The sequence below is a fragment of the Diospyros lotus genome, chromosome 5 (assembly GCF_014633365.1).
Source record: "Diospyros lotus cultivar Yz01 chromosome 5, ASM1463336v1, whole genome shotgun sequence".
In the NCBI taxonomy this organism is placed as follows: Eukaryota; Viridiplantae; Streptophyta; class Magnoliopsida; order Ericales; family Ebenaceae; genus Diospyros; species Diospyros lotus.
In genome coordinates, this window is record NC_068342.1 from 1,094,167 (window position 1) to 1,108,097 (window position 13,931).

Sequence of the window (13,931 nt, forward strand, 5' to 3'; positions counted from 1 at the left end):
ACAATATGCTAATCATAATCAAATTTAAAATTTTAATCACAATCAAATTAAAAATCCTAACAAATTTGAATTTTAAGTTATAATTATAACAAGTGCAATGTCTCATTTAAAAATTTATCAAAATAAACAGACAAGTGAGCTTACTCTGATCCCATTTAGCTCGATGGGCCCATGGCAGAGGGTAGGTATAGATGAACCCTATTCTTATGAACCTAAGATTCAAGAAAAAAGTGGTGCCAAGAGACACCCCTCTGAGCTGGTGATTAGCTGCTGCTGCTGCTGCTTCTTATAAACACAAACAAAAGATCAAATTGGGGAATGGCAAATAGCCCTTTTCTCCAGAAGGTTATAATTACAGATTATATATCACAGAGCTGAGCCTGAGCATGCCATGTTTAAGATTACACAAAAAACACTCAAAAACTCCCCCAAACCAACACAGAGCATCTTACCAAAGAGAGTAACAGAACCCCTATTATGACAAAACTTCTAATAACAACCAAAAGCAAGCCTACAAAGAGTCTTCCATTTCACTATACCCACCACCAAGAACTAAAACCTGTACTCAGAAACTAGATTTTCACAGTACTGGGAGAGAGGGAGGCCAAGAACACACCTACCCACCCACAACGACTATATAAATAAGTAGTGGGTAACTAACACTGCACAGAAGCCACTTCTCAGCCCAATGACAGTTGCTTTCTTTCTTTTCTTCTTTCTTTAACTGGTATGGCTAAGCAAAATCTTGTTGTTCAGCGCTCCATCCCGGTAATCGCCAGTTTGCCACGAGTCTCTGGCCGCCCCCATTGCGCCAAGCTCCTTGAACCGGGAAGACTTCGCGATCAGGACCAGGGCCAGGATGAGGATCGGAGTTTGTGTAATCTAAATCTGATTCTGATGAAGTGTCGCCCAAGCGAACTCGATAGAATTTTGAGGTCTTCTTCCGGGGCTTGTTTCCTCCTCCTTTAGTCCCCGGACTTGCTTTTGGGGTGTCGGCAGCTGGCTGAGTATGGTTTTGGATCCTCAGACCACCGGGGGGCTGATGAAGACCAGAATTCAAGTCGCCCCCATTGTCATCAACTGGAACCTTTGATTTGCCTTTGGCAGAGCAATGCTCATCATCCTTTGACAAGATCTCCACTTCTTCAGAAGGTTTGGAGTTTAAATGCAATTCCCTCATGTTTCTCACGACGCAATCTGCCAAAGCACGATATTTACTACTGATCCCATTATCTTCATCGCACTTCTCTTTACCCTTTTTCGAACTTTTCTCATGTTTCAACTGGCTACTGTCATAAGCCTCAAAGAGCTCTTTTTGCTTCCGAGCATCAGGACACAGTCTAGCTAGCTCAGGGACGAGATGCGGCAGTCCAAACTGATACACATAAGCAAGATATTCCCATGCATCCATCAAATCCTTCCGATATTCTGAAGTTATGAGTTTGAATGCAGCAAATTTGTCTTCATCAAATTCCAAATCAGCACGGATTCTCTCCACAAGAGACTTGTTAGCAGCCCGAACATCTTCAATGTCAGGTGAAGGGGTGTTCACAGCCAATTTGTTGTTATTTGTTGAAGAAATAGGAGGAAAATCAGATATAGCAGGCCCCACAGAATCACTATTCATAAGGTTTGGAGTTGAAGCAGAATGGGCCCCCTTTAAGCTATTTATAGTACCTGTTGCTGAACTGGCAGAACTAGCTGATACTCCATCAGTGTTTGTTGATCTAATCTGTCGAGAGCTCGAAGAATTAGATGGTACAAGTCCATCACCTGTTGCTGGTTTAGTAGCAGAACGGGCAGACCCAGATGATAATGGATGTATAGAATCAGACATAGGTCTTAACTGGGAAGAACCACCTATTATAACAGTAGGTTGTCGACTCACTGCTGACCGAGCTCTAGATGTGTCACGCACAGTTACATTCTTCCACTGATAAAGCTCAGTAGCCATTGTATTCTGCCCCAATCCTTCTGAGTTGTTTCTGTGGTTTTGGCGAATGCTGGTTGCAGCCACAGGAAGTGGAGGAAAGAAAGATTGGTCTAACAGCACATTCCTTGAGTTTTGCGCAGCCCGACTATAACCAGAAGACAGCTGAGAAGGTACACGAGGCAAAGATTCAAGTGACCCAAGAACTGAATCAATTTCACTAGCTTCTCTACGACCAGAATCCGCATGGACACTGGATGAAGTGACACGGTGTTCATTAGAATTGGCGGCCTCGAGACTGGCTTGAATCCCCAAATCAAGTTGATCGTCAAAATAAGAAGCATGAGAGCCATGTTCTCCTCGACTTTGACCTTGCTCCCTAGTTCCTCTGTATCGAAAGCTTATAGGTATCTGATTGTGGAAAAAATAAAATAAATGCACGTAGTAAGAATTAAAGATAGGAAGTAGGAAATGGAGGCAGGAGAGGATGGGGCATTGAATTCTGCAGTCAAGATTGGTTATGAATCCATACACCACAAATGGAAAAGAAAGAAGATAGATATGAGGAAGATAAAACTAAGCCTCAAAAGTTAAGAACAAAGAGGTTGATGCAAGAGTACCTGAAGGGCAGCATTACGCTTAGAACGAGACATGTGCCCCCTGTGTTCCATGGCATTATGTCTCTGCAGATAATAAAAACAGATAATATGGTAAACTTAGAAACAACACATAATGGGTGCCAGAGTGGCATCAAATGGGCAGTGAGTGCAACAAAGGACAGCCTTAAAAATTCAAGCTAGAAAGAGAACTACACATTTTCAAGGTCATTAAAGTCACCTTCATTTCAGATTCAGTTGCAAAAGCAACGAACTTTTTAGCTAGGCATGCTTCATCCTCACATAAGAAATGTTCTTGACGGAAATGGATCTGTGGCAAAGACATGAAGTAATATTTCACATGAGGTTTAACACTAAAAAGATACCATCATGCCCATGTATGCAAGGAGTAAGTTGAAGAAAAAAGGTGACTAGCCTCCAAGTCATCATAGTTCCCATAGTAGTCGTAATGTCCAGGGTGCTGCCTGCATTGAGTAAAGACATGAAAATCTGAAGTCAGCTTGAATTTTAAGCAATCACTTTTGAAGCCTTTCATCGAGAAGCATGATCTACCTTTGGCATATATGGCAAGTATAATGCTCGGTAGACATGTGAGCGTACAGCTCACTTTCCCCATAAAACGGAGTTTGGCAAAACTCGCACATAGGATGACCCATAAAACCACCTCTTTCACTATCATTACCATCAACCTTGGAGTCACCAGTTTTTATATGCCAATTCAATTGTGATCTAGTATACAACTTCTGCTCACATATAAAAACCTGATATAAAGGTAATTTTGAAGTCAGGGTCATGACTGCACATGAGAACACACTTAAAAAGCTCCTCTAGGATGAATAAGGTAGGTAAAATAGACAACTCCAAATATCAAACTCAACAGACTTCAGCACTAAATTCCAAATTTCCCTTGAGCAGAAATCTAAACAAAAGAATCCAAACTGGTATATGATCAAATTGACTTTTACTCATAATGGTTATTCCGCAATGAATTCCACTTCAGTTATTAGATATGATGTATCTGGAAAGGATAATTTAATAAGCACTGTGATGATTTGGTCCAACAAAGCCAGTTCGCAAGGATGCAATAGGCATGCTTCTAATGGTTCTATTTTATTCGTGTTATGAAACATTAACGAGTTAACTGAGTATACTACTTTTGAAAATGCAAGATAAACAAATTGCTACAAGAATGTGCAAAAAGATATTATTAAAACACATCAGAGATTAAGATAGAAAAAAAAAAAAAAGATGAATCTTGGCAAGCTTATCACAGCAAACATAGAGAGCCAGCAAATCATGGTAATGACATGCATTATAAGTACATGGGTCTAACCTTCCTGCCTTCCAAACAAAGAGTACACATGAACAATTTATGGTGGTGGAATAAATGGCTCTTCAACTGCCCAATGTTCCTAAATTTGTCTCTTCTCTTTGAGCTTTCACTGCCTTGCTCATCTTTCTTTTCGCAAACAATGCACGAAAGCCTACACATTGCAGCAATCACTTTGTAGTGATGAAAGTCATCAAAGAATGCTTGTGTGCCTTCATGATACCAGTAGGGCCCAAGTTGACCCTCTGATGGATCAACTGGAAAGACGGAGAAATCCTTTATCATTCTTGTATAATCTCCTAAAGCCTGAACAAAAGGAACAAAAGTATACACCATATGATGCATAATAATATAGAAATAGAAAGAAATTTAGGAATGCAATATAAACGAAGAAACTAACAGTTGCTTATAAAAAACTGTACAACTAAGTTGGCACAAAAGATGGAGAACGATACATATATTTGGAATCTTAATTTTCCTAATGATAAAATTGCATCATTGACTGTTTGTTGATTTATTTTCAGCACTGCTGATCTTTGGGGACAGGGAGTTAAACAAAATACCCAATTGGGCAGGGAATGGGGATGTGGGGATACAGACAGCGCAAGGGGTTCTCATCCTTGTCAGAATCGCTATTGAGAATATAAAATGTCTTAGATGCCATTAGGGGTTTGATTATGTGAGAAGAAAACAAATAGATACTTCTATATAGAGAGTGCATGGAACAGAAGAATTTATAGTAAAAATGGCTGATAAAAATCAAGAAGAACTTTCTAAAACCTCATAGGCATGCCATACATTATAATGAGTTTATAAAAGATATGGTTATACATAGAGATGATTGGTGAGATAAAATCAATGTAGTCAATCCCACCTATTGAGATTTTCAATTACTTTGACAACAATGAAGCCTATACAACTAGAATACCCATCAAACTGATTTAGAAAAAGAAAAGATAGCAAATATATCAAGGAAAAAAAGTAGTAATGAAGTAAAAGAATACGTAAGTAGCACACAAATCCAAATGCCATACCCTGGTGACAAAGACGATATTGGACTCAGATTTGCAGATGCAGCAGCGATGATCATCACAAATGAATCGGAGACGAGTAATGCATGTAGAGCAGACCTCACGATGTCCACATCTTCCATATGCTGCCCACTCAAGAGTCTCAGCACAGACAGCACATGTATCATCCATTGTTTCCCTCACTCTGAATGGAATAGCAGAAACAACAAACACAAAGAAGGATTCAGAAAAAGCAAGACTCAAAATAATATGAGATAAACATTATGATTTGCTTGGTCATGGACAAATGATTGAGACAAGTAAATGTACAGGAAATTTAACCAATAAACCATCTGGGGGTTGGGGGGGGAGGGGGGGGAGGAAAGAAAGGAAGCCACTGAGAACACTTAAATTTTCAATCTTTGGATTAATGTCTAGGTATAGTCGAATTCTGCTATAAAGCTATTTTTGCATAGTTTCTAAAGTCAAGTGTGCCACTGTCATGTAACCTAAGGAAGTCTGTAGGACAAACCAGCAGTTTCATGCAGGCTGAAAATGCCAAGGCAGATGTAAGAGCATTCAAGAATGAAAGGCCATATACCTTGCAGGACAAGTAACTCGACATTTCTAAAATTACAAATTTTCTCCTGCACGCCAAATAATATTTTAAGGCCTGAAAATGGAAGTGCACATTAACAAGAGATTTCTGACACCTATTGTTAATCGTTTATCATCCTGAAAAAGAAGGCACATTATAAAGATAACACCAAAAATGAACTATAAAAGAACTTCACCAAAGGAACCAGTTTGAACATACGCACACACATATATAGCACACAGTCACCTTTACCAATACAAGTAAGCCAAGAAGTTCAATGCCCAGGGTAGTTATACCAAAAGAAGAACAGGGACAGGACAATCAGAAGGCTATTATACTTTCATTGGCTTCCCCGCAGGCAGAGCAGAGTCTGCTACAAGACCCATTCACTTTCAATTTCTTAACGCTCTGAAACTGAGATGGGTTCAAGGCATTGGACTTAATGCCCAATGAACCTTCCTCCCTCAAAGCCTCATCAGTGAAACTGCTTCACAGTCCAAAACACCAGAAAACAGAAGAAAAGTAACAAAAAACAAACCTACATTGAACGGTGAAACAAAGAACAACTGAGAATTTCAAGTCGATCAACCAGTGAAAACGCATAGCAAGACATGAACTCACTACTTATTGATTAATTAGGTCAGGAATTAAACTACTTATTCAGTTAACGATCCCTGCTGCCATACACACGAAGCTTCCGGAATCCCTACGCGAGAGGGACTACCTGAGCTTAGGGTTACGACGAGACGCGACCGATATCAGAAGAGAGACGATCCTTACATTCTGTTTGAGCTGCGATGTTCTTTCCCAAAGATACACTGACAGTCAGTCAAAAAGTTGCTTTGCCGGGAGAAACATCGACATCGTTTGAACCCAAACTAGAATTGGAATGGCTTCCGCCCCCAATTCGTACCCATTTAGGGCAACTTTGTTGAGTTTCTCAACGTGCTCTCTCTGGGTGTCGATTTGTTGTCACGAACACGATAGCAACAAATATACCGCAAGCAACCAAACCCGCCATTGGCACCAATGGGTTTGAAAAACTGCCGGAAAAAAGCTTCTATTTTTATTATTTTTTAATTGCATACCATAGTACAATTAAATTCTGTTTTATTATAATGTTGTTGCTTTTAAGCTCCACATTCGACGGTAGATGTCAATTGAGTCACTCTCATTTTCGAAGATAGAATGGAACATAAAATGGAAAAAACTCTCTTATCGATTATCGATTAAGATCGTTAAAGGAATGATTTAACTTAGTACGATTAGTTTTATTTTACACAGCATAACGTCTTATTATTTGTATTTATTCTTAAAATTTTTCGAAAGAAGAAAAGTCGCATTAGGGATTGTGAGTCAGGAGGGTGGCGAAGATATTGTGTGTGTCAGCAAAAGTCTTTCTAGACTTGAAATTACGATATGAGCGACAAGTTCTCAATTTTTATCTTTATTTTTTATTTTAAATTATGATTTTGATTGTGACTTAACGACTTGCTTAGTTGATACATAGACAAAATGATTCATAAAGAGAGCTTTCAAGTCATAGCAATTGGGAGGGTGGTGAAGATATTGTGTGTGTTAACAAAGTCTTTCTGAAGTTGAAAACACGGCATAGGTGATGAGCTTCTCTACTTTTATTTTTATTTTAAGTTATGAACTTACTTATAACTTAGCAACTTGCTTAGTTGATTTGTAGATCTAATGATTTCTATAAAGAGCTCTCATATCATACCTAACTATACAACACATTCCCTTTGTCATATTAGAAGCTTGATATAGGAATGAGATTAAAAAATTATTCGTCAGTGTTTGTTTAGTCTAGATTTAGATTTTGTTATCATTGTGACGATTTTATTTCGTTATATGTCGTGTCGTTTTCATATTTTTGTTTTGTCAATACATTCCTACCTTTTTGGGCTCTTGAAATATGTGTACTTGAAAATGAAAAAATAAAAAGCCTTAGCATGAATTGATTTTGTAGGTATATTGATTAAAAAGTTAATATGAATTATATTAATAATATTTAAATTCAAAATCATTAAGGTCTAGGTAAAGGTCCATGGTAGGTAGCTCTTAATCTTATGATACACGAAAACGTTTTGGGAGTTTTATTTTTACATTTCTAAAATACTTTTATGAACTGAAATGTAGATAAATAATAAAAAAATATTTATGGGGCATTTCTGTAATTTTAAAAGGAACTGTTTTATAATATTAAAAAATTACAAAAAATGTGAACCGGAAAATTTTTCCTATATTATATAATATAAAAATATATAAGAATATTTTATATTACATATTATAATAGATAATATATAATATAAAAATTATATTATATATATTAATTTTTTATATTAAAAATTATATTTACAAAAAGACTCTATATATATTTTTTGTTTATGCGTTTTTATTTTTTATTTTTTAAAAAATATTATTTTTTTATTTTCATTTTATATCATTTCGGTTTCTCATATATGTTTTTATGCAACCTAGGATAGCTCATAGCTTAGTGTTCCAAGGTCTATAACTGCTAGACACTAATTAATGAAATTTTATTTAATTTTTTTTATGCATGCATAACGGGATTAGTTTTTTTAATTTTTTATAAATTAAAATTGAGAGAAATGCTTCAATATATATATATATTTATATATGAAGAATAGTAGTCCTAATTAATGATAATTATGAAATGTCCAAAATGTCCTTACAAGGACATGTTAAGACATCTCACTGTTATTTTGGACTATCAAATAGACCCATATGTACATATATGATACAGAGAGAGAGAGAGAGAGAGGGAGAGGCATCACCCACAACACAGTACACACTCGAGCCATACATTCCCACACAGATATATATATATATATATACCCTAGAACAGCCGACCTCAAATTAAACCCCTGATTTATTAAATGGAAGCACAGAGAGCTGGTAGCCTCCCCATCCGTCATGGTGTGCCGCCGGGGAGACCGGACTGGACGGAGGAACATCCCGGCGACGCCGGAAAGAAAGTGCAGAAGCCGCCTGCTCCTCCCGGTGTCCCAAACCCGAGCCCTGGACTCGGAAGGGATCCTCCTCCGAAGCCTGGGATAGGGCTAGGTAAAAAGCCGCCGCCCACACCGCCGGGGCCGGGGAGGGAGCCGCCGCCAAGGAAGTTCTGAGGCTGATCGGCAGCCTCCCCGTCGCCGTTCTTCACGGTCCTTGCAGCTTCGGTATCCATTGCAAAGGCCACAAGAAACACAGCAGCGACTAGGATCAACAACAAAGGTTTGTGGATCACTCCTCTCTCCATCATCTTCATCAACCTCTCACTAGATATCCCTCTCTTTCTCTCGCGCTGGTTGCAGAGTAGAGAAGAAGCTTGCATGGTGCTGCAATTTATAGCCGAAGCCTTCTGCAGTAAATGGGGGGGGGGGCCCCTCTCCGAAACCCTAGAAAATGTACGGAAACAATTAGTACATTTGACGAATTGGCCTGCCCTTGCATTCCACACGTAAAACAATTTAAATAATTCTAAGATGATATTAATGCACATTAAATATAACATATTAATATACAAATGTGGGTAAGATTTTACACTTTAATATTTAAATAACATTTTTATGTTATTTGCAAGTACACACTTCAACACGAACTTGGAGTCTTTAGTACTTTTGATTCAAATTAGGCAAAACTCATCTATATTCTTGTCATGCATTTTCTTTTGTTCGTGTGATTATTTAATTTTTTTAATTATATTTTTAAATAATATATCTTTAAATTAATTACACGTTTTATCAGAATTGAATTAAATCGTGCAATATATGTGCTAAAATGTTCAAATTACGCAAACCCTTGCTGTCAACTACTATTTTTACCGGCCACAATTTCTTTTTTTAGTGATCGATGATTGAAAAGTAGATAATAAAAAGAAAATAAATTAGGAAGAAAGGGATTTGCAAGCGGTGAGAGATTGACAGAAATGATGGCTGGCAAACAGATTGAATAGGCGATCTGGCAGGACAAAATGCAATAGGGGTCGAGGGAAGGGAGATGGTCGATGACGAGTATTGAGAATAGAGAAGAAGAAGAAGGTGTTTAATATCTTAATTAAAGTTTTTTTAAATTTTAACAATTAATATCTACTGGACGAGGTTAAAAAGTGAATCCAGTGAACTCACCAAACTATGCCGATTCATTTAATTCTCCTTTTAGTGGGTACAGTGGTTGATCATAGGATTTGGTCACCAACCCTTATGGCCTGGCTGCTGTTTTATCTTGTGTTCTTGGTGAAACTTTTAACTTCAGCAATAACTGAGGGGCAAGATTGTCTTTTCGCATGGCCTGAAACCAGTATGTGCGGCGTAGGAATTAATAGTGCCCTTATTTGGGACAAAGTAATAATAATAATATAATAAGAATAACAACAACCTTTAATATTTACAGAAATGTTATATGTAGGGTCACATCCAATCCGTCATATTCTTTAAATTGAATAAATTAAATTTATATCAAAAATCGAATTAAAATGATCAAATAGATTTTCAAATTGAATAAAAAAAATAAGATAACAAAATATAAAAATGATATCATTTTTAATATTTTAGTCGATTCAAATATTTTCAATACAGAGATCAAATCAAAGAGAAATAAGGGTGCGTTTGATAGAGGTGAAAAATGAGAGTGAAATTCTAATTTCATGGAATTCCAATTCTCACCTCAACTTCTAGAAATTCTAATTTCTTGATTTCAAGGAAAATCTTCACTTTTTGAACTAAAATAAAATTCGATTTCTATAGAATTGAAAAGCTGTTTGATATAATTTCTTGAAATTTAGATGGAATTCGAATTCTACCCTCATTTTTCACCCTTATCAAACGTACTCTAATTAAAATTGTTAAATTTAAAAATCGAACCAAATTAATCTACAATTTGAGTTTAATCGAATTAGCAATTTTGACTGATTTTGTTCAATTATTTTTATTTAATCAAAATGGTGCTCACTCCTAGTTTTTTTTGGATATTCAATTATAATATTTATGTATTAATATGACTTTGATGATGAACATTATTGAAAAATCTGGAATAATCCAAATTTGGGAATTGAGTCTCCAAAGTCAGAAGGATGGCCCAAAAGGTTAGGCTTGTCTCCAGGCCCATGTTTAGATATCCCAAACTTGTGTCAAGGTGAGTTAGGGTCCAAGGTTGGGCCCATATTCGCTCCATGCAATCCATTTTTAGGATCACGTCTAACCATTTATGTGGCCTCATAGTGGTCACATTAAAGACACGATGTCTTAGACTCTTTTAAGGGTTTAGATACGATATTTATTATATATTTATTATATCACTATTATATTATTCTCAAATATAGAAAGTAACTTGAGTATTAAAGAATTACTGGAGAACTAAACCAAGTCGATCTTTCTTGCAAAAAGATATACGTCAAGATACACTCAGACCTGTTTAACCCTTGTGACAAAGTTTAACTCATCAGCATACAAGTGTTATAAAAAATATCATAATTGAATGTCTAAATAATATTTTCATAATATATATATATAATAAAAAAATATGGGATAATTGTCTAATAATAGATAATAGCATTAATGAGTTTGAAAACTTAAATTTAAGCTTCATCTATAGAAGTTAATAACTTCTTCATTAGGTTTTAACTTGGTTCCTATTATAGTAATTTAATTTGGGTGTACCATTTTTTCTTCGTAAAAACTTACGATTTTTACACATCGGGCTAGATTAATAGACACTTGAATTGCGAGTCAAAACCTGAGTTTTGACCCATGAATATACATATATAGGAGTTTTGGACATCTAACTTTACACTTTTAACTAAGGAAAAAAGAATCTATGGCCAATAATGGTACATAAATTGTTTAATAAATGGGGTGAATTGGAACACATTTTATAAAAAAAGTAGTATGTTTTATTAATAAGGATTTATTAAATAAATAATAATTAAAATAATGAATACCATTGGAATAATTTATATCTTAAAATAAGAGGAGTAAAAGAAATGTTATTATAGAATTAGTTTTTTTTTAAATATAATTTTTTATATATAGATATAACTATTTCAAAAAGTTATAATTATTTATAAACAAGATGTCTTTTGGTTTTAACTTTAAGAGACATGTCTTTCATTGTTACGAGAATATGTTTGTCTACAAAATGATATAGTCGGTATAAAATACTGCATCATTTAGTTTAAATAGAAGATATACAATTCTTAGACATATGGAATATGCTTAGTCATCTATTATAAATAGGTGAATTTATGATGGATAAATTTAATATACACTCATTGAATTTTAAAAATATAACTATTTATTCATTAAAATTTAGATTATTATTACTTCTTACTGAACTTTATTCAACGTCAACTATTCATCACCCATTACATCTTACTTTGAATTTCGTTAGCTATACGAGCATTTTTCGTTTGCAAGATCATACGGTGATGGATGATTAACGTTAAGCAAAGTTTAATGAACAAGTAGTAATAATTAGAAGTTTAGTGAGTAAATAATTACATTTTTAAAGTTTAGCGGGTGTTTGTTAAATTTTTTCGGATTCCGTTAACCATGTGGACGTTTTCTGTTTGCAAGATATAACAAGTCATAGATGGTTGATGTTGAACAAAATTTAATGAACATGTAGTAACAATCCAAAATTCAATAAATAAGTAATTACATATTTTAAGTTTAGTAAGTGTATATTAAATTTATCCATACTATGTTTGTGAAATAACAACTATTCATTTGGTCGCTCAATCTCTTTATCTTAAAATATATTTCGAGTCAATTTAACCTTTGTATTTTAACATAAATAGAGCGTGACGTGTACTTACTTATTTTATTTAACTTTTTTTTTTCTTATACATAAAATACAAGGGTTAAATTGACTCAAAAATATAAGTCTAGATGTTTAATTAGAACAACGAAAAGTTAAAGTCGTTATATAAAAAAAAATATCAAAGTACATGAATTAAATTGATTCGAAAATCAAATTTAGAGATATATTTGAAATAATGGAATGTTTGGGGTGACCACAAAAAAAAAAAAGGGTAAAAGTACAAGTATAAAAATATGAATTTGGCTAATTTTTGTGAAGATAAATAATACTTAAAATAGTGTTTGTTAACCAATATATAGAAAAATATTTTATATAAAAGTGATTTCTATTGTATTTGTTAAATTTATTTGATGATCATTGAAAAAGAAGTTACGTGACTTTTTATCTGAATTTTTTAAAATAAATTTATCTCTCTCCATCTAAATAAATTTATTTTTGTTTTTATAGATAATAAAAAAAAGACACATGCGTCTTCCACTACATTCTAAAAAAATTAATAAACAGTTTGATAAAAAATTATTTTATTTTCTTGTTTAATAATTTTATATATTAATTTAAAAAATATTTTAATTTTATTTTATTATAATCTTATACATTAATTCATCCCTATTAAAGTGACGTTAAATAATTGCAGACATTTAAGAAAGGCATGGTTAAAGATGGGCAAGAAACCTGGGCAGGATGAGACAGTGCCACGTGACCGGGCATTAAAATAGTTCCATTAGCATGGTGCCATTCCTTTCACCTCCATTACTGCTACCCCGTCTGCCATCTTCCCACAAAAGGGGGCCAAGCCAAGAGTTTGTTGAAAACACTTACTACGAAGGCTTCATGTATTTAAAACGTCAGGGTAAGTTGGTAACTTGCTCGGTGATAATCCTCGTACCATAGTTTAAGAATATCAAACTCAAGAGTTAGTTTAATGACTAGTAGTTGATTTATTGGATGCTCATCACATGATTCATGAATTTTAAAGAGTTCGTTGCTAATATATATATATTTCAAATCTTTTAATAGTTGGTGTCGTCTCTCGAGTACAATAATAAATTTATTAACTAAAAATATCGTCGTCGAACTGATTAAACTTTGCAAGAAAGAGAACGATAAAAAAATGTAGAAAACTACTCGTGCAAATATTTTAATATTTAAATTAAATACTAAAAATTTGAAAACTGTATTGAAATTAATATCAGAGACGTCTCATTTTTTAGAATTATGACTTATTTATTTATATAGGAGTATAGAGATTTCTCAAATTCCCTAATTAATGGGATTGACTATTGAGATATATATTTTTTAATCATAAACTTCTTAAAAAATTGTAATAATTGAAAAAAAGAGAATTAGAAGCATCGAAAAGATATATTCTCAATATAAAAAATAATAAAAATATAAATAATAATAGCAGAAATGCTAAGAATATTTTCAGCCCATAAAAGGCCGGCCCAAAATTTTGCCCAAGCCCACTATCCCACTAGCAATTTGAGAGCTGACCCAATTTTGGCCCATTTCAAAAAACCGACTTTCGAAGACAAGCCCAATTTTGATCCGCCATTAGTATTCGACCCGACCCATATTGGTTTGAATTTAACCG

General features: G+C 34.4%; 1 protein-coding gene across 1 annotated transcript; it reads right to left on the bottom strand.

The window, feature by feature from the left end:
- Window positions 1-282: 282 nt before the first annotated feature.
- On the bottom strand, window positions 283-6,474 carry LOC127801314 (E3 ubiquitin-protein ligase hel2-like). Its single transcript, XM_052336301.1, has 8 exons — window positions 6,266-6,474; window positions 4,912-5,092; window positions 3,881-4,183; window positions 3,100-3,308; window positions 2,963-3,011; window positions 2,768-2,857; window positions 2,551-2,613; window positions 283-2,341 (listed from the first exon to the last, which is right to left on the bottom strand). The coding sequence occupies exons 2-8, from the start codon at window positions 5,077-5,079 to the stop codon at window positions 734-736; spliced, it is 2,490 nt and encodes an 829-aa protein (XP_052192261.1). The 5' UTR covers window positions 5,080-5,092; window positions 6,266-6,474; the 3' UTR covers window positions 283-733.
- Between the last annotated feature and the right edge of the window lie 7,457 nt (window positions 6,475-13,931).

Bases quoted from the DNA above. Each gene is read 5' to 3' on its own strand.
- LOC127801314 (XM_052336301.1), bottom strand. From the start codon at position 5,079: ATGGATGATACATGTGCTGTCTGTGCTGAGACTCTTGAGTGGGCAGCA. The intron at 4,184-4,911 runs GTATGGCATTTG...CCTTTTGTTCAG, and splicing joins ATATCGTCTTTGTCACCAGG to GCTTTAGGAGATTATACAAG. The intron at 3,012-3,099 runs GTAGATCATGCT...TACTCAATGCAG, and splicing joins ACTTGCCATATATGCCAAAG to GCAGCACCCTGGACATTACG.